Below are 17659 nucleotides of genomic sequence, written 5' to 3' on the forward strand. Positions count from 1 at the left end.
GGGTAGCCAGCAGATCCACGTTCCCCTCCTCCTCTACTGGTGGTGTTTGCTTCCTTTCCCGTCGCCCTGTGACACTCTGGATGCTGCCTAGGCGTAAAAGAGACCGTGCTGTGCTTGAAGTGAGTGTCTTCGCACTCTGTCGTCAAGGCGCAGCTTTGGCTGAGTGATCGTGGTTGTGGATGCGCGCTTGTCGTAGGCGGCATGGCTGACAAAAAGCCAAAAGGAAAACGTAGTCACTCAAATTGGAAAGAAGAGCACACAGGCGGTTGCACGCAATCAGCAGACACGTCCACTGAAGGCGCAGAGAGTGCGGATACTAACATCTCATTGATGTTATCAGACTGGCCATATAAAAGGAGCTTACGGTGTATGCCGTCAAGAGAGCGGTATCCACGATAGCCTATCTGCGCGCCTGTCATGTGCACCCCCCCCCTCCCCCTGTACACGCAGGCTTTCGCGCTCGAGTGATGTTCGACTGGAGCGCCTACACTCCGTTGTGAGCGAAGGGCTCACCGGCGCTGGTGACGGCGCCACAATCGTTTTCCTGCTTCCCTCTTTCTACCTCATCATTTCTCCCCCTCCACCCCTCAATCACTTTGTATCCTTTACCTTTCGAGCGCTGTCCGGTTCTTTTCCCCTTGCTCCCTTTCTCTCTCCCTCTCTCACTGCGCGCAGCTCTATCTTCCCCCAGTCCCACGCAGCCATGGCGACCATTGGTATGTTCAACGAGGAGGGCGAGAACGTGGACCTCTACATCCCGCGCAAGTGCCACGCGACGAACACGCTGATTGAGGCGCACGACCATGCCGCCGTGCAGATCTCGATCGCGAACGTTGGCTCGAACGGCGTGATCGACGGCACGACGACGACGCTGTGCATTGCTGGCTACCTGCGCTCGCAGGGCGAGTCGGACCACGCGATCAACCACATCGCGATCGACCGCAGAATCGTGCGCATCAAGACCGGCAAGCCGAAGCGCGCGTCCAAGTCGAAGTCGAAGAAGCCCGCCGCGAGGGGCGCCGCCGCTGGTGGTGCTGCTGCGCAGAAGGGGGCTCGCCCGCCTGCCCAGAAGGGAGCCCGCCCGTCTGCACAGAAGGGGGCTCGCCCGCCTGCGCAGAAGGGAGCCCGCCCGTCTGCACAGAAGGGGGCTCGCCCGCCTGCGCAGAAGGGAGCTGCCCCGACCCGCAAGAGCCGTGCTTAGAGGAAGAAGGCACAAGGTGCAGAGGAAAAGGATAAGGGGGTCATGCGTATGCGCCGGTGTACAGCTGTGCCTGGTGTGCCACATGGCGTAGGCATGCCACTGGGGGGGGGGCGGGTGGGGAAGACGGAGGAGTGCGCGGGGCCAAAGGACGAAGATGCGATGGCGCAACGGGTTCGTCTTTTCCGCCCCTCCCTTCCTCTTTTCTTTTCGTTCTTTCTTTCTGCGGGGTTTCCTCTTCGGACCGAGCGGCGGCGGCCCTCGCTCCCTCCACGACACGCGGACCTGCGGAGCGAACAGGACACTGAGGATGTGGCCAAGACTCGTGTGTGGCCCGCTCGTTTTACTTTTTCTTTTGTGGATTCGCTCTTGCGCTCTCCCCCCTCGTTTCTCACTGGCTACGCTCACAAAGCGTTTGTGCCCGCGTGCTTGCTTTGGTCCTCTTCGCATCTCTCCCCGGACTTCTGACGAGGTGACGGTGGATGGGGTAGGTGAAAGGGGCGGAGGAGGGTGAGCGACGAGGGTGTCGTGAGCGGGAGAAAAAGAGCGTGAAACGCAACTCACTTCCTTGACGAGCAAAAAGAAAAAACAAAGAAAAAGCGGCACCGCTCAGCTCAACCGGTTTGTAGGCACGCGCATAGCATACGCAGGCGTGACGGTGATGGCGGCGCCACCGCTTGCCGAGCCACCCACGCGAGCAAGAAGATGCATACGCTATACCGGCTGCAAGGCCAAGCAGCAGCCTATTTGCATGTATTTTGGGTCTCTGCTTAAGCATCCTCTCGCTGAACCATTCGTATGCGCTTCCCCATACAAGAGGGAGTCATAGCAAGAGACGAGGCAGCGGGTTTCCGCGCACAAACTTAACTTTCTTCGCCGCTTTCTTTTCGCATCACTCTTCTTTTTCCCGTACTGGCTTCGAGCTTATAACGACAACAATACGCGGGCAATGCTCATCATCACCGCTTCACCGCCGCTCACCTGCACATCCCTCAACAGTGTGCCTACACAACTACCTCTGCTCAGCCCCGAGTCTCTTCTTCGCTCAGCTCTATCTTCCACCGCCTGCAGCCATGGCGACCATTGGTATGTTCAACGAGGAGGGCGAGAACGTGGACCTCTACATCCCGCGCAAGTGCCACGCGACGAACACGCTGATTGAGGCGCACGACCATGCCGCCGTGCAGATCTCGATCGCGAACGTTGGCTCGAACGGCGTGATCGACGGCACGACGACGACGCTGTGCATTGCTGGCTACCTGCGCTCGCAGGGCGAGTCGGACCACGCGATCAACCACATCGCGATCGACCGCAGAATCGTGCGCATCAAGACCGGCAAGCCGAAGCGCGCGTCCAAGTCGAAGTCGAAGAAGCCCGCCGCGAGGGGCGCCGCCGCTGGTGGTGCTGCTGCGCAGAAGGGGGCTCGCCCGCCTGCCCAGAAGGGAGCCCGCCCGTCTGCACAGAAGGGGGCTCGCCCGCCTGCGCAGAAGGGAGCCCGCCCGTCTGCACAGAAGGGGGCTCGCCCGCCTGCGCAGAAGGGAGCTGCCCCGACCCGCAAGAGCCGTGCTTAGAGGAAGAGCGGGAAAGTTCAAATGAAAAGAAAAAAGGGTGAAAACGAGAAGACCCACAGCAGTAAAAGAGGAGGGCGTGTTTTTGTAGCTTTGCTGTGAGAGTGTGTGTGTGTGCTCCGGTTTGCACCTGCAGCCTCCCTCCCTCCCTGCCTGCCTGCCTGCCTGTCTGTGTGTGTGTGTGTCCGCTTCTCAGCTTAAGCCTCACTTTTTTTTTCTGTTTGCTCTTGTCTCTCCCTCCCTCACTTCGCATTTCTTTCCCCCCTCCGTTGTGCTGCTGTTCAGTGTCTGTCATTTCTCTTTTCTCTTGAATGTCTTGTGCGCGGCTCCTTTTTCTTTCGTTCCTCGTCGCGTCATCGTCAGGAGGGAGAGGAGCAGGGGCAGTCGTTGGAAGCTGCCTGGTCAGCTGCTGCACCCACGCACCTCTCGACTCACTCGGTCGTCTACATCCTTACTCACGTCCCCACCCCCGCACACCCTCCCTAAGTTCCGCTCAGCGTAGCTGAGGGGCTAACCCAACTACTAACACACATACACCCACACACAGAACTGTAGACGAGGCATTCATTGGAGTTATTGGCCGTCTCACTCTCCGTGCAGGTGTGTGCGCGCGCTTGTGTGTGTGTGTAGGAGAGAGAGAGGTGTCTGCTCGATACGAGACGGGCACAGGGGACGGGGGCATGCACGAGGTTCTCGAGGTTGTGGTAGTGATGGCTAAGAGGAGACGAGGAGGCGCAGCACCCTCGGTGATTCCCCCGCATCTCTTTGCCACGTTTACATCACCTCTCTCCTTCCGCATTTTTTTTGTTCATGTTTGCTATCGTGTGCCGCGCACCGCCGCATCAATGCCGCCTGCTGCTTCGACCCCACCATCGTTGTTGTCCGATCTTGGCTTTAGGGGGAGTGTCTGCAGTGGTACGCTGGCAACGCCGGTGCCGGTGGCGGTGGCGCATTTAGGCGGAGGGGAGGGAAGGTGCGAGTCACAGGCAATGACAAGGTAGTTCTGGTGTACTTTATAGTCGGCTTCGTCTGGAGCGCTTCTGCATCCTCTCCAGCTCGCACGAAGAAAAAAAGGGGACTTGCGGAGCTGAGAAAAATAGGGAGGGAGGAAGAGGGGACGGAGAAGGTAACAGTGAGTGGGGGATTGTGCATAGGGCATAAATGCTATCATGCATGCTCGTACAAACGGGTAGCAGGCAGCACCTCCTACCTGCAGTTCTTTGCCCCTGTTTTGTTGGTGATTCCTCCCCCGAAGTTCCCCCGCAGTTTCTTTTTTTTTTTCGTGTGATGCTTTTCTGCGAAGTTTGGAGTTGCCTCACAGCGGCAAACCAGCGGAGAGTCGGCTGGGCCTTCTCTTTTGCGCTCTTCCAGATGTGTACTTCTTGTGCTGCGCCGCCGCGTGTTCGCGCGCTTTTTTTTTTTTCTCCCGCTCCCCGCCCCACTCCGTCCCCCCTCTCGGTGCGCACGTGCGTCTCTTTCCCCTGCCTCTTCGTGCCGCTTCTTATGGGCTACAGGATACAGAGGGGAGGGGGCGAAGCAGTGGCTCAGAGAAGTAGGAGGCTGCCATTACCCATCAGGTGGACGGAACGCCTCACTGCTGAGATATTGGGGGGAGGGGTGAATGAGGTGCCATGTGGTGTTGCTGGGGTCATTCGGCAAGTGGGAGGGGGAGGGATCAAAACAAAAAGAAAGAAATAGCAGCACCAGTGACGAGACGGCATCAGTGATGGAAAGGTCTATGGACACACGTGATTGGGTCAGAAGGGGAGCGCCTCGGCCAGATAGGGGGTAAGCGCATACACGCATACACACACCGGCCAATGTATGCATGCAGCTCTTGCTCATGTCGTACTGTCTTTTCTTTTGATCTTTCTAATTTTTGTTTCTTGCACAATGATTGAGAGCTTGGACGAGGAGAGAGAGGGGGCGCGCGCGTAGGGGCGGGGCGAAGGAGGAGGAGTGTTTGGCACATCATAGCACTCGGAGCTTGGCTCCCCTCTTCTTGCTGTGCCGCTTCTTCCCTCCTTTCCTCTCTCTCAATCACTAACGCATCATTTCAGCACAACAACAAAAAGAAACGAACAAGACAGCAACAGCAGCAGCGGCAGCGGCAGCAGTGCGCGCGCATCCACACACAAAAATACGTTATGTAGTGGTTGATGTGAGCATCTGGCGCTATGCCGCGGATAGCAATGGAGGGCTCTACGTGACGGTATCTCGGAGAGAGGGCAGGTGGGGATGTGCGGGGAGGGGGATGTAAGACGCCCACAAGATGCATGCGATTGCCCGTTTAGTTGTTAAGGGACCTCAATGTACTTTGCCCCCCCCCCCCCCCTCTCTCAGAGCTTGCGATCTCGAATGCATATCTGTACACTCGCACTGCTGCTGGATCATCGCACCAACCTGCCAGCTGAGTTACTTCCATGCGGCCCTGCTTGATCTTCATGACGACACCTACATGGACTCCTTGAACCTTCACTCATTGCTATGCTTGCTGCTCTCTCTTTCACCGCCTTTTCACCCCTCTTGCATCGTTGACCTGAGTGGGGTCTCACTTAGCAGGCAAGTCTCAGTGCGGGGTATGCCCTGCACTATCCTGCTGAGACGCACACACGCGTACACCGAACGCATTTTTCAGCTGTGCACAGGCGCGCGGTAGGCTAGAAAGTCGTCGTCATGTCCGGTGTCAATGCATGGGGGCGCATGCACACCCCAGCAAAGCAGTCGCAGCTCACGCTTGACATGTTTGAGGAGTGGAAGGCAAAGCAGAACGAAGATATCTCTCAGCGCGGTGCCGACCGCGATCCGGCAGTGGAGGAGGAGCACAACCGCCACATGCTGCGGCAGAACCTGAACGCCTACGTGTGCTACAAGGAGCTAGACAAGTACACGACATGTCTCGAAGACAAGAAGTTGATCCGTCGTCGCAGCGGCGAAGACAACGCAAGAGGCGGCGGCACCGGTGTCTCCAGCATCGCCTCATCCGTTGAGATCAACACACAGAACAAGGCGAACGAGAAACTGTGTCGGGCGACGCACAATGCGTACGTCTCATGCATGAGCTCACAGAGCAACCAACAGCTTGTGCTGGAGTCGGCAAGCCTTGAGCCGCACTGCACAGAGCGCCGTGCCACATTGTTCCACTGCCTACACGAGAACCAGGTCTCAGAGGCGCAGACGAGCACGCCACAGTGCACGGACGCCTACCGGAGGCTTCTCCGTTGTGGGCTGAACCACCTGTGGAACCACTACTGGCGCGAGTTGACCAAATTTAGCGACACAGACGAGTTTCACCTCTACGAGCTCTCACGCGACGACAACAAGAAGCAGGCATATCTGCGCGCCATCACCACTTCAGAGGCGGAGCAGCAGTCGCATCTGCGGGAGGCGCGGGATATCGCTCTCGGGTACTACCTGGACCCTAAGGACGCGCAGAGGAGCGATTTGTGAGGATACTGGAGAGACACTGAGCCAAGAGGAATAAGGAGCATGCGCTTCTGTGTGTACACACTTTCTTCTGCACGTGTCTGTGCATTACTGCTCTGTATGCATCCCTTCTCTCTTCTTGCTCCTTTTTGTGGCTTTGCTAGCCACTGCTAAGGTTGTGAGGCAGCTCTTGGCAAGGAGAGTCTCCTTTGCCGGCATGTGCGTGTGCGCGGCGAGGCGAATGACATTGTCATGCCATGTTGAACGGAACACTATGGCTGGCTCAACAGCTGTGCGGGTGGTGTGGGGGCTGCCCGACGCTGTCTTCTCTGGAAGGAGGTAAAACAAGAACGCGAAAAGAGGCTTACTCCTTGCTGAGGAGGAGGAGGAGCGGAGGGGACTTTCGATGAGAGCCTCACAGGAATGCAAGTATTCCTGTACTTCAGAGAAAGCACGTGTGTGAGAGCGAGAGAGAGAGGGAGAGTTGTGTGTGCAAGCAACTCGCACGAGAGACGCACTCTTTTCCTTTACAAAGGCTACGCCGCGAAGCGCCGCATCGAGGCAATCGTGCATCTCACCCACGCTTGCAACTGTACGCCAGGGCATCGAGGGTGGACTAAAGAGGAACTAAAGAGCATAAGTAACGAGGCGTAACAGGCAGCGGGGAGAGGGGAAGGTACGGTTGTGCATGTATGTTTCACCGTGCTTCGAGGGATCCACGCTTGAGGGTGTTCAACCACTCAGTGACAGTGCATCTTTGCCCTCGCACGTTCTCGCTCGCGGCGCATTTTGCCACGCCGATGCCCATCAGCACCCGTGCGGGATCCTTTTTGTTTTTCCCTTCCCTCCCGGCCCGCGCGCCGACCCGCCGGGACCCCGACCGACCCAACACGCATAGACGGAAAAGAAAAAAGGAACACGACATACCTTGTGCCAATGCCATCAATTGGGTTGCGGCAAAAGGGAACGCCAAACGACAAACACCCTTGCGCGCCGACTAACGCACCCCCCTCCCCCTCCTCCACTCGCTTTCACGCGCCCGCAGACCCCCCCTTTTCCTCACTCATTCGATTTCGCTTCGTTACTGACCAGAGCGCCGTACATTTGCTGACGGTGGGGACGAAGGGGGGAGGTCGTGGAGAGCGGATAAAGAACTGGAATGCCCTTGAAGAGCCGCATCAGTGGAATCTGTAGCTGCGTCTGCTCATCATTAGGTTTCTTTCTCTTTCGCTACTTCTATCCCCACCGAGAGTCGCAAGGCTCACTTTCCTGCTTACATGGCTCTCTCTTGGACGACTCCCGCGTTCGCCTCGAGTTGGAGGCGGAGCAGGTAACGACCACTTTGCGAGTAGAACTACAAAACAAGACCTCGAGCGCAAATGGCGGACTATCCGGAGGTGCTCCCCGGACATTCGTGTGCTTGTGTGGCCCAGCTGTCCCCCCTCCCCTAACGGTGGCTGGGTGAGAGACCCTCAACGCTCTCTTCTCTCACCCTCGTGTGTGTGTGTGTATGTGTGTGGGGGAGGGGGGCATATGCGTATATGCTGATGCTCTCTAGCCCCTCTTCAGCTTTCCTTCCTCCCCCATTCTTCACTTTCGCTGAGAAGCTTGACAACAAACTCCCGAGATTTGCATCATCTTTCACCTCTGGTCGCTCCATTCTTTCAACTGCTTTAGCGATGTCTGACCCAAAGACGGTGCGAACATTTCTTCTTTGGAACGGCGAGTGGCCGTACGTGAAGCGTGGCGTGTCGGAGGTGCGCGCCGTTGCGGCTGGTGTCATCGCTGCCGCCAATGCTCTCGTGGACGTCCCGGCCTTCTTGGCACGGGCGCGCAAGTACACGGTGGCGGCTGACGACTTCATCACGGTGCAGTCGGCGAAGGCGAGCTCTACATTAGAATTGCATCAGTGGGTAGTACCGGCGTCCGGGATCGCGCTGGCGAGCGTCTACGTTGTCGTGCGAAGCGCTCCGTGGGGCGGCGTGAAGATGCTACGTAACGGCCTCTTTACAGCGGCAGCGCTGACGGTGTTTATGTATCCGCGTGAAATTGTGCATCGCATGGACAGCGCAATGCCGTTCCAGACCCCGGCATCGAGCTGGGAGCCGAAGAGCGAACGCTAACACAAAAGCTCGCCACTGGTGTGTCTATGCACCCCCCCCCTCTGTGTGTTTCCGCTGGGACAGGGGTGTGCTACGCGGAAGTTGGTGTTGGTCACACGTTTAGGGATTGCGCACAGGATCCGAAAAAAGAGGCAAGAGGAGAGGGGAGAGAACAACTTCCACACATGCTCGTGATGTTTTAGAAGGAATGACCATAGCACAGCGCCTGCGTGCAGCTGAGGCAGAGTGTACGTTTGCGCGTGTATGCGCAGGGGAGGCACTCGCTTCTCTCACCATCTCGCAGCTGGAGGAGGCGAGAGAAGCGAGCGTGCTCCCTTCCGCATCCTTGTAGTGGCTGTCTCCATTAATGAGCTGCTGGGCGCGCATACACCGGAGGGGAACGGGTGCGGCCTCTCAACTCTTCTCACGGCTCAAACCAGCATGCCTCCCTCCCTACTCTCCCTTTCTCCCTCTCCGTGCGCCTCCTCTCAATTTCGCAAAGATTGACGTTGATGGTCACCACTGGGTGTATGTGTGTGTGCGTGTGTGTGACACAGGTTCCATTCCCCATAGACGTTAACACCCGCCCTACGCCGCCGCCTGACACAGGCGATCGGTTGCCTCCCACCCTCACACAGCTCTGTTTTCACTGTTGCCCACCGCGACTCACTGACGTTTTTCCTCTCATTCCTGTGCACGCCCACACGCTTGACGGAGGCGCTTCTGATTTGACCCACATCCTGTCTCATGAACTCCCCGGTGTCGTTGCGGGACGCCGCGATGCGCAAGGCCCGCGCCCAGGTGGGGAAGCGACGCATCTTTCTCAAGTCCTTCTTCGCCGACTTTGACCATCTACACTGCGGCCGTATCACAGCCGCGCAGTTTGCTCGCGTCTTGACGAACAACGATGTGCACCTCTCTCCAGAGGAGATGCATGCGCTCTCGCACAGCTTTGCGCCTGCCATTGCGGCTGGGACTTCGGCGGCGGTGGATGACGCTGCCGCGGATGCCTCGGGCAGCGACAACACAGAGGTGCTCTACGAGGACTTCCTCGCCGCTCTCGAGGTTGGACCAGGCAGCAGGGCTTCTGTTTGCCGCTCGGCTCCAAGTATCGCCCTTACCCCAGCTGAGGAGGCCCGCTTGCAGCCGTTCAGAAGGATGCTGCAGCACGCCATTCAAACACATGGCATCTCGCTGACGGCCCCGCTCCGCGACTTGGACCCTCTTCGAACTGGCCGCGTCACTGTCGCGCAGTTCCGTCGCTGCCTGCCTTTCTCCGCTTCCCTTACAGAGGAGGCGATGGACTTGTTCGCGAAGGAGTACAGCGACGATCACGGGGGCGTCTACTATATGGCGTGGTGCCGCGCCATGGACCCGTCGCTCAACGAGCGAACGAACGAGGAGGACGCGCTCGGCGCAGCGAACTCCGCGCGACTGCGCGCTATGGACAAGGAACAGTTGAACCAGTGGAAGACCGGCACCGTCTCGTCGCTCGTGTGCCCCGACTCTTTCACCAACACGCGGCTCTCCGCCGATGAGTTGATTGCCGTGTTTCGCCAGCAATGCGCTCTCTACCGACTGCGCTACGAGGACGGCTTTGCTGACTACGACAAGATGAAGACCGGCAAAGTCACAGTGGCGCAGTTCGAGTCAGTGCTGGGTCGCATGCCCCTCGTGCACTTTGCACTGCGGCCGGAGAACATCGACACCCTCGCCCGCGCGTATATCAGCAGCGGGAACCACAGCGCCAGCGCCAACGGTGTGGTCGTGAACGCGCCGAGCGGACCGGTGGTGGAGTATCGGGCGTTCCTCCGCGACATTAACCCCTCGCAGGCATTGCAGCAGACGGCGGATGGTCGCACCGCTGCGACTAACTTCTTTGCTTCCACCCACGCCGCTGACACCTACTTGACGAGCTCTGATGATCAACAGAAAGCCGAGACGCTTCTCTCACAGCTGCGCGCGCTCGTGCAGTCCAACCGGATTTGCCTGAGCCCTGTTCTCCGTGACTTTGACCGGGTGCGGAAAGGCATCTACGAGCATCGCACCTGCACCCGCACCCGCTTTGCGCGAGGCCTTGCGACTCAGAACATCATGCTACCGCCTGAGCAGCTGCAGCTGCTGATCCGAAAGTACACCGTGCCGAACCCCGACGGGTCACCGAGCAGCGAGGTGAACTACTACCTGTTCGTCCAGGACGTCGATCCATCGCAGGCGAACGGCGGCAACGGCACCAGGAGTGCCCGCGTGCCTAACACTACTTGCCTAGGTGTACCCTCTTTTACCAGTGCCGCATCCACTGCAGTCGCCTCGGAAACTTTGCCCACGAAAGAGAGCGTACTGGCGCGCGTGGCGCTGCAGGTTGTGGCGCGCCGCCTGCACGTGGCTGCCTTCTTTTCTGATTTCGATCCCCTTCACAGCGGCGTCATGCCGAAGGGTCGTCTAGGCATCGCACTGGGGCAGGCTGGTTTTCAGCTGCTGCCGGAGGAGCTGGCGGTGCTGCAGAGCGCCTTTGCGTCGACGCGCATCCGCGACAGCGTGGATACACAGAAGCTGGCGACTGCGGTCGAGGCAGCCGTCGCGGCACTGCGTGCCAGCCGCGTTGCGGAGACGACCGGGGGTGGAGGTGGCGGAGGCACCGCCCGGGGCGCAGAGTGCGTGGCGCAAGTGGAAGCTCTGCTGAGTCGCGTGCGTCACAACGTCCGCGTGCACAATGCGCTACTGCTGCCCTTCTTCGCAGACTTTGATCACCATCACCGCGGCGTCATCACACCAACTCAGTTTGCTCAAGCATGTGTGCGGCATCACTTGCCCTTGACCCAGCCGGAGCTCTCGACGCTTGCGTCATGGTACAGCGCCGGCGACGCGGTGACGCCTGGCACTGATGGTGTGCGCTACCTCGCCTTCGTGCGAGACGTCGGCTGCGAGGAGGAGTCGGCGCAGTATGCGTTGGCGCAGACGGCCAGCGCCTCCAGCGGTGCAGTGAACACGGGCTTGTCGGCGTCTGCCCGCGCAGCTATCGAGGCGGCGGCTGATGTGGATGAGGTACTTACCCGCATCTGCGTTTTTCTGCAGGAACGGCGGCCGTCACTGACCGAGTTCTTCCCTGATGGTGATGAGCTTCGCCACCACCACGTAACTCCATCACGGTTCCGCCACTGCATAACGATGCTGGGTCTTACCGACATGACGGAGGCGCAGCTCAGCGCTCTGGAGGGCGCCTTTGCGTCAGCCAAGTCCCCGGGCGACATCGACTACCCAGCCTTTGCTTACACCGTACGGGCCATGCTGGCCGACGGCGCAGGTGCGGCCGCCGTGTCGCAGCGACGGCTGCAGGGGCCTGCATCTTCTGGCCGCCGCCTCATCACTTCGACGGGAGACTCCGTTGCTACACACACAACCGCCGCGCAGGGCTTTGCGGCTGCCACACTCGAGCACGTTAAGCGCACCCTCAAGGCACGCCACACGGCCACCATTATTGCTTTCCGAGAATACGACCGAGCTCGCAAGGGCTACGTTACCGAGGGCCAGTTTTTCGCCTGTTTGCAGGCGCTCGGCGTGCTGCTGAAACCGAGCGAGGCGGCGGCGCTGCTGCAGCTTTACGCGGTTGGCAATGGGCAGGTGCACTACCTCGCCTTTGCACACGAGGTGGACGATGAGTCGCTCATCGCCGTGAGCTAGCGCACCGCCAGGCACCGCGAGGTGTGCGTGTATCGTCTACACCGTCCACGCAGGCACACACTGAAATCCACTAACGAAGAAGAAATCCCCCCTTCTGGAGCCCGAGCTGAGAAGGTTCTCAGGATGAGGAATAGGGATGAGGGAAAAGAAGCGGGCTCTTCTCTAGAGCGATGCCATGTACACTATGTTTCGGTGACGGACAAGGAGGCAGAGTCCCCTAAAACAGGGTAGAAAAGCCGGAAAGAACGAGGGAGAAGGAGAGGGCCACGTTGGCGGATGCAGGCGAGCGCGCGGCCCTCAGCTGCTGTTTGGGCTACAGAGGAGTGTGCGCTGCCTGCACAGCACCGGAAGAGGGGAGGGGGTAGTCGTGTGCCGCTCTCCTTCTCTTTCCCCCTTCTTGGCTCCTTGTGTCTCTGTGTGAAACGATTGATGTTGTCGTCGAGGCCAAACGTTATTTCTTACTATTTCTCCATTACCCGCAGGTGTTTTCTTTTCGCACCCTTTTTTTCTCGTTAACCTCATTTGTTCTTGGGCTCGTTTTGCGATTGCCTTAGTGGTTGCTGTTGCTACCTGCTGAACTGATGGGCGGACGAAAGGGAGTGTGAGAGGACCTCCTCCCCACGTTAACTTCCCTGCCTTGCCTTTTCACACGATGGCATGAGAGGTGGTGGTTTGCAGGGAGGGGCAGTGCTGCATGAGTGTCTCTCTCTCTCTCCCACCTCCTCTCTGTATGTCTGCAAGCGAGACAAAAGAAAGAGGTATGTATCTACGTAGAGCGGCGCTCTCGCCCACCCCCTCCTTCTCCCTCCTCTCTTCTCTTTCTGTGCACCTCACTCCCGTGTGTCTCCCTCGTCCTTCTGTTTTTTGTTTTTCTTATTTTCTCTCTGTCTGTCCGCTAATCATGTGCGCATCAGCCTCGTCCTCTCCTTTTTAATGAACCGCTTAGAAGTGTTGGTGCAGAGATGTATGTATATGTATATGCATATGTGTTTGGGTCTCTCTTTCTCTCTCCCTCCCTGTGTCTCGCTGCCTCTCTACGGACGTTGAGCTGAGATGAAAGCTGAACAATGACGACGAAGCAATACAAACCACACAGTGATGAGAGGCCTGGTGAGTGGGGTGGGAAAGGCCGCAGGCCTAACTGTGGGACGTGTCTTTTTACTCGCATCACCGTGCTCCCCCCTCCCCCTCCGAAAAAAGAGAGTCCCGCACGGCTGCACACTTGTCGAGGAACAACGGAAGTGCCTTCCTCCTTTTCCCCACCCTGTCTCCTTACGTACGTCACTCGCGCAAGGGAGATGCGTCGCTGCCGCTATATGTCTATGCTCTCTGACCCTCCGATCGCTAGCGTGTGGGTGTGGTGTACATGCCTCTCTCTCTCTCTCTTCGGCAAAGTAGTTCCCCTTACCCCGACTTTCCTCATCTCCCGCGCCTCCATCTTTACCACCTCGTCCTCTTTTCCTCTCAACACGCACATACCCACACGTATACGTGAGTTTTCTCTCTCTCTCTCTCTTTCTTTCCTCTCGTTCAGTTGACAAGCGGTTTTCTTTCAGCATTTCGTCTTTTGTGTCTCTCGGCCTTCCTCGTTCTCTCCCTGTGCTCCCCCCTCGGTAAGCCATTCCGCCCTCTGTGCTCACTTGGCCTTTCATGTGGTTCGCCGTGTTGTGCGTTGCCCCCCTAAACCTTTAAGCAACCCCACACCCACGTACGAATACGCAAACAAAGAAACGCAGTTAAGACGTACTCACGCTGCATAGTTGCCAGTCCTTGTTATCTCACCCTCTTTCCTCCTTCCCTTCCTCCCTTCCCTCCTCTGTCTGTCTGTCTGTCTCTCTCTCTCTCTCTCCTACTCGTTGTTGTTGTTCTCTGGTTGGTAACGCAGGTCTGTTTTTTTCTGTCTTGCTGCCTGTTTCTCCCGTGTGTGTGTGTGTGTGAAGCTCGTCTGTTTTTTTTTTTGTTTGTTTGGGGAGGGGGTTTTCCTTCCTCGTTCTTAAACCGCTATCACAGCTGGACCAGCACACGCACCTGAAAAGGCAAACAAACGCACCACAGCAAAGCAACGGACAGAGGAAGAACGCAAAACAAGCCCCAATCCTCGTGGCCACTGTCTTCCGTCGACTTTTCTTCTCTTCCGCCGTTGATTGTATGCAAAGTGCGCCCCCCCCTGTTTAGCCTCGGTTCGTCGTGTGGTTTCTCTCCCCAACCGTTCCAGCCACACCCCCTCGACTTCACACCTCCTCCCACCAAAAACAAAGAGAAAAATATGCCGCCGAAGACCGCTGTATCGGTGGTGCGTAACGGAGCGCTGAAGCCGCACCCGAAGAACGGTGAGCGCCACGCTCCAGTCAAGGAGGAGGCGTCGGTGGGCAATGGACCGCAGGTGAAGTCGCAGATCGCGAACTCGGCCCCAGCGCCGGCTGGCAAGTCGTTCCTCGATGCCCTGCGTTCTGGCAAGAAGCCGGCTGCCCCAGCTGCAGCTGCCCGTGTGTCAGTGCCGGCCGCCGCCCCGGCTGAGGAGCCTCAGGCTGCTGCTGCTCCAACTTCTCCGGTCGCTGCCGCGGCCCCTGTCAAGCAGTCTTCGGCGCCTGAGCCGGCCAAGGAGGAGCGCACTGCCACTCCAGAACCGGTGGCGGCGTCAGTGGACGAACCCTCCATGGAGGAGAGTGCCCCCGCACCTGTAGAGGGGGATACAGGGGTAGTTGCCGCCTCCGCAGCTGAGGAACCGGCGCCGATCATGCAGGTAGAGGACACAAACTTCAACTGGGCTGACGACGACATCCAATTTCAGATTCGCCAGCCGCAGTACGCGGCAGAATACCCGATGTCTGTGATGGAGAACCTGGCTCGCAATGTCGCCTTCAAAGTGCCAGCGGACCAGAACACCATAACGTCCGCGATTGAAGCTCTTGCCCACGAGCGCCAAGCCTTTGAGCAGCTGAAGCGCAACCACGAGGATGCCATGAAGAACCGCGAGGTAGAGCTAAACGCACAGGAGGCGAGCCTGCAAGCCCGTGAGCGCCAGCTGCATGCCAACACAGAGACGCTGGCAGCCGAGCGCCAACAGCTGATCCTGCAGCAGTCACAGTTCCGTGCCCAGCAGCAGGCGCAGGCTCAGGCCCAGGCTCAGGCCCAGAGTCAGTCGCGCACCTCGCAGACGCAGTCCCCAGCAGCACAGGTGTCCCCAAGCTCCGCGCTGGCCGCACCGCCGGCACATGCCCCGCCGTTGCAGCACCAGATGCCGCCACCGCATCAGCAGCCTCAGCCCCGTAGCGGCAACGTGTACATGGGCGGCAGCTACGGCGCACAGGAGTGGCAGCCAGACCAGCGGACATGGGGGAACGATGGCGCAATGGGTGCCCCAGGATTCGACATGTATCAGGGTGCCTACCCCGGCTCTTACGCACAGCGCAACTACCACATGGCCGGCGGTCACCGCGGCCCGATGCGCAGCGGGAACCTGCAGCAGCAGCAGTTCGCCGGCAACCGCATACCGCCGATGATGGCACCGCCGCAGCAGTACAGTCGCTCAATGGGCCCGCTCGGTCCCACTCGCCAGCAGCAGCAGATGGAGATGAACTTTGGCGGCCGCTCGCAGCAGAGCTACAACCCCACCCCCAACACCGGCTACCCGCAGCGAAGTTCTCAGTGGTAAATTTAGCCTCGACGCACAGAGGTGGGAGGAGAGGTGCACGTGATGAGGCCGCCATTGGTCACCTTGTGCGAGGCTGTGCGTGTGCCGTGATAGTCTCCCCCTCTCCCTTCTCCTCACCGCGACTGCATACCGACAGAGAGCGAGGCATGCGCCCTTTCTCTTTCTGCTCCTCCTCTCTCATGAACACAGAAATGAAGGGATCAGTCGAGACATTTTCGTGCTGATGATTCCGTGATGGCTGCCCTCTCACTCATACGCGCACGTGCGAGCCTTTTTTTTTCCATATAAAGCATAAAAGGTTTTCAGCGTTTTCTTCGCCTTGTCTTCACAGCACGATCTCCTTTCCACTGCGAGCGAGAAGTGGCCCCACTGGGAGTGGCGGAAGGGAGCGATCAAAATAATAAAAAGCACAGTTGCAGCTTGAATGCAGCAGCTGTGCTTTTGTGGAGAAGTGGCGCAGAACGCCGACGAGGACCACGAGCGTCGAACACCCTCCCCCTTTTTCTCCTCTCATCTTTGTATTCTTGCTCGCGAGTGTGGGCTGGTGAGTGTGCGTCTATGTGAGTTAGGTGCTAGAATACTTTAAAAACAAAAGGTGCACCGCCCCTATGTGGTGTAGAGGGCGAGCAGAAGGCACCTCCTCATCTGCGCACCCCCCTCCTAGTTGTGATGTGGGCTATCATGATGACGATGATGACAGCGACGTTGACGGATGTCTGTTGCGTGACGTGTGCGTGCCCTGTGAAAAGGGGCTGAGAAAGGCGCTTCACGGCGAGAGAAAACTCTGCCCGAAAACCAAACACAGCAACAAACAAAGAAACCAAAGCGAAGGAGAATGAAGGGGAAAAACAAACGAACAAACAAACAGTCGAAGCAAATATTTGAAATGGACGGATTGCACGCGTGCTGCTTAACACGCACACGCACGCAGTGAGAGAGAGAGAGAGAGAGGAGTGCGGGGCATGAAGGCAAATGAAGAGTCAGAGAGGTGTGCGCATGTGTGTGCACTGTGCGAAGAAGATAAGCCGATTTTAGGGGCCTTTTGTTCCTTTTCTTTACCTTTGAATCATCACTGCTATGAGCAAGACGCCAAGCCCAAGTCCCCCCGGGGTGGAAAAAAAAAATCAGCGGAAGGCGAGAGTTACTCAGTGTACACCCTATTCAAGTTAGGAGTTTCGATCCATAGGCTCTATTGCTCTACCCCAGATCCTTCGCTCTCACCTCCTCCCCGACCACTACCTGCAGTACGTTCATGAGTTTGTGTGCGTGGGTGTATCAGCACTCTTCTCCTACCCCCTCTCCCGCCCGGGCTCTGGAGTATGATTTGGATCTGCCAAAGCAGCCGAACAGAACGAGGGCGGCGGATCGGAGAGAGGTGGAACGAGGTGCAGTGTGGAAAGAGCTGAGTCGGAGGGGGAGAGAGGGAAACGGTGCGTGGAGCATATGAGCAGGAAGACAGGGCAAAGGAGAGAAGCCGCGGGAGTGAACAGATAAGCAGGCGGTGAGGCCTTTCTGTGAGCGAATTTATGCACGGCGGATGGGAGGAGGGTGAGCAATGAACAAAGGGAACGACATTGTGTTGCGTCTCCACCCTCATGAGTACCACACCGTGACTGCATACGTGTGCCTCCTCTTCTTCTGCTTCCTCTGTCTCCTGGCGAGCGATCAGCGATCGAATGACGTGAGACGTGACTAACGGAATCGTGGCGGTCGACTTCATCCTCGCCCAGTGCGTGTGTGTCTCGACGGATGACCGTGTACCAGCGTGTGTGTTGTTGTGCTACTCGCTTATTCCTTTTTTATATATTTTTTTCTTTGTCCTTTCACGTTTTGTGTTCTCGTCGAGGACGTTGTGTCGGCGCGCCCTCTTCCCCACCCCCTCCCCCTAAGCCCCAAAACGGGGCGTGGCGGGCACACCCGCACACACTGGGGGTGGGTGGGGGGAAAGGTTGTTTCTCAGCCAGAGCGAGATAGCCAAAGGAGGTGCAGACTTGTGCATGTTGTGTAGGAGATATGGAGGAGAGAGAGA

General features: G+C 58.1%; 6 protein-coding genes across 6 annotated transcripts; all 6 read left to right on the top strand.

Moving 5' to 3' along the window:
- Positions 1–703: 703 nt before the first annotated feature.
- Positions 704–1201, top strand: LBRM_11_0550 (putative 40S ribosomal protein S21; the record flags this gene model as incomplete). The annotated part of the gene is made up of 1 exon (XM_001562938.1): positions 704–1201. One exon carries the CDS (start codon positions 704–706, stop codon positions 1199–1201), a length of 498 nt encoding a protein of 165 aa, XP_001562988.1.
- Positions 1202–2271: 1070 nt separating this feature from the next.
- LBRM_11_0560 (putative 40S ribosomal protein S21) lies at positions 2272–2769 on the top strand (the record flags this gene model as incomplete). Its single annotated transcript, XM_001562939.1, has 1 exon — positions 2272–2769. The coding sequence occupies one exon, from the start codon at positions 2272–2274 to the stop codon at positions 2767–2769; it is 498 nt and encodes a 165-aa protein (XP_001562989.1).
- A 2673-nt stretch (positions 2770–5442) lies between these two features.
- Positions 5443–6216, top strand: LBRM_11_0570 (conserved hypothetical protein; the record flags this gene model as incomplete). Its single annotated transcript, XM_001562940.1, has 1 exon — positions 5443–6216. One exon carries the CDS (start codon positions 5443–5445, stop codon positions 6214–6216), a length of 774 nt encoding a protein of 257 aa, XP_001562990.1.
- A 1655-nt stretch (positions 6217–7871) lies between these two features.
- On the top strand, positions 7872–8315 carry LBRM_11_0580 (conserved hypothetical protein; the record flags this gene model as incomplete). The annotated part of the gene is made up of 1 exon (XM_001562941.2): positions 7872–8315. One exon carries the CDS (start codon positions 7872–7874, stop codon positions 8313–8315), a length of 444 nt encoding a protein of 147 aa, XP_001562991.1.
- Positions 8316–9041: 726 nt separating this feature from the next.
- Positions 9042–11975, top strand: LBRM_11_0590 (conserved hypothetical protein; the record flags this gene model as incomplete). Its single annotated transcript, XM_001562942.1, has 1 exon — positions 9042–11975. The coding sequence occupies one exon, from the start codon at positions 9042–9044 to the stop codon at positions 11973–11975; it is 2934 nt and encodes a 977-aa protein (XP_001562992.1).
- A 2266-nt stretch (positions 11976–14241) lies between these two features.
- Positions 14242–15630, top strand: LBRM_11_0600 (conserved hypothetical protein; the record flags this gene model as incomplete). The annotated part of the gene is made up of 1 exon (XM_001562943.1): positions 14242–15630. One exon carries the CDS (start codon positions 14242–14244, stop codon positions 15628–15630), a length of 1389 nt encoding a protein of 462 aa, XP_001562993.1.
- Between the last annotated feature and the right edge of the window lie 2029 nt (positions 15631–17659).

Source organism: Leishmania braziliensis, chromosome 11 (genome assembly GCF_000002845.2).
Source record: "Leishmania braziliensis MHOM/BR/75/M2904 complete genome, chromosome 11".
Lineage (NCBI taxonomy): Eukaryota > Euglenozoa > Kinetoplastea > Trypanosomatida > Trypanosomatidae > Leishmania > Leishmania braziliensis.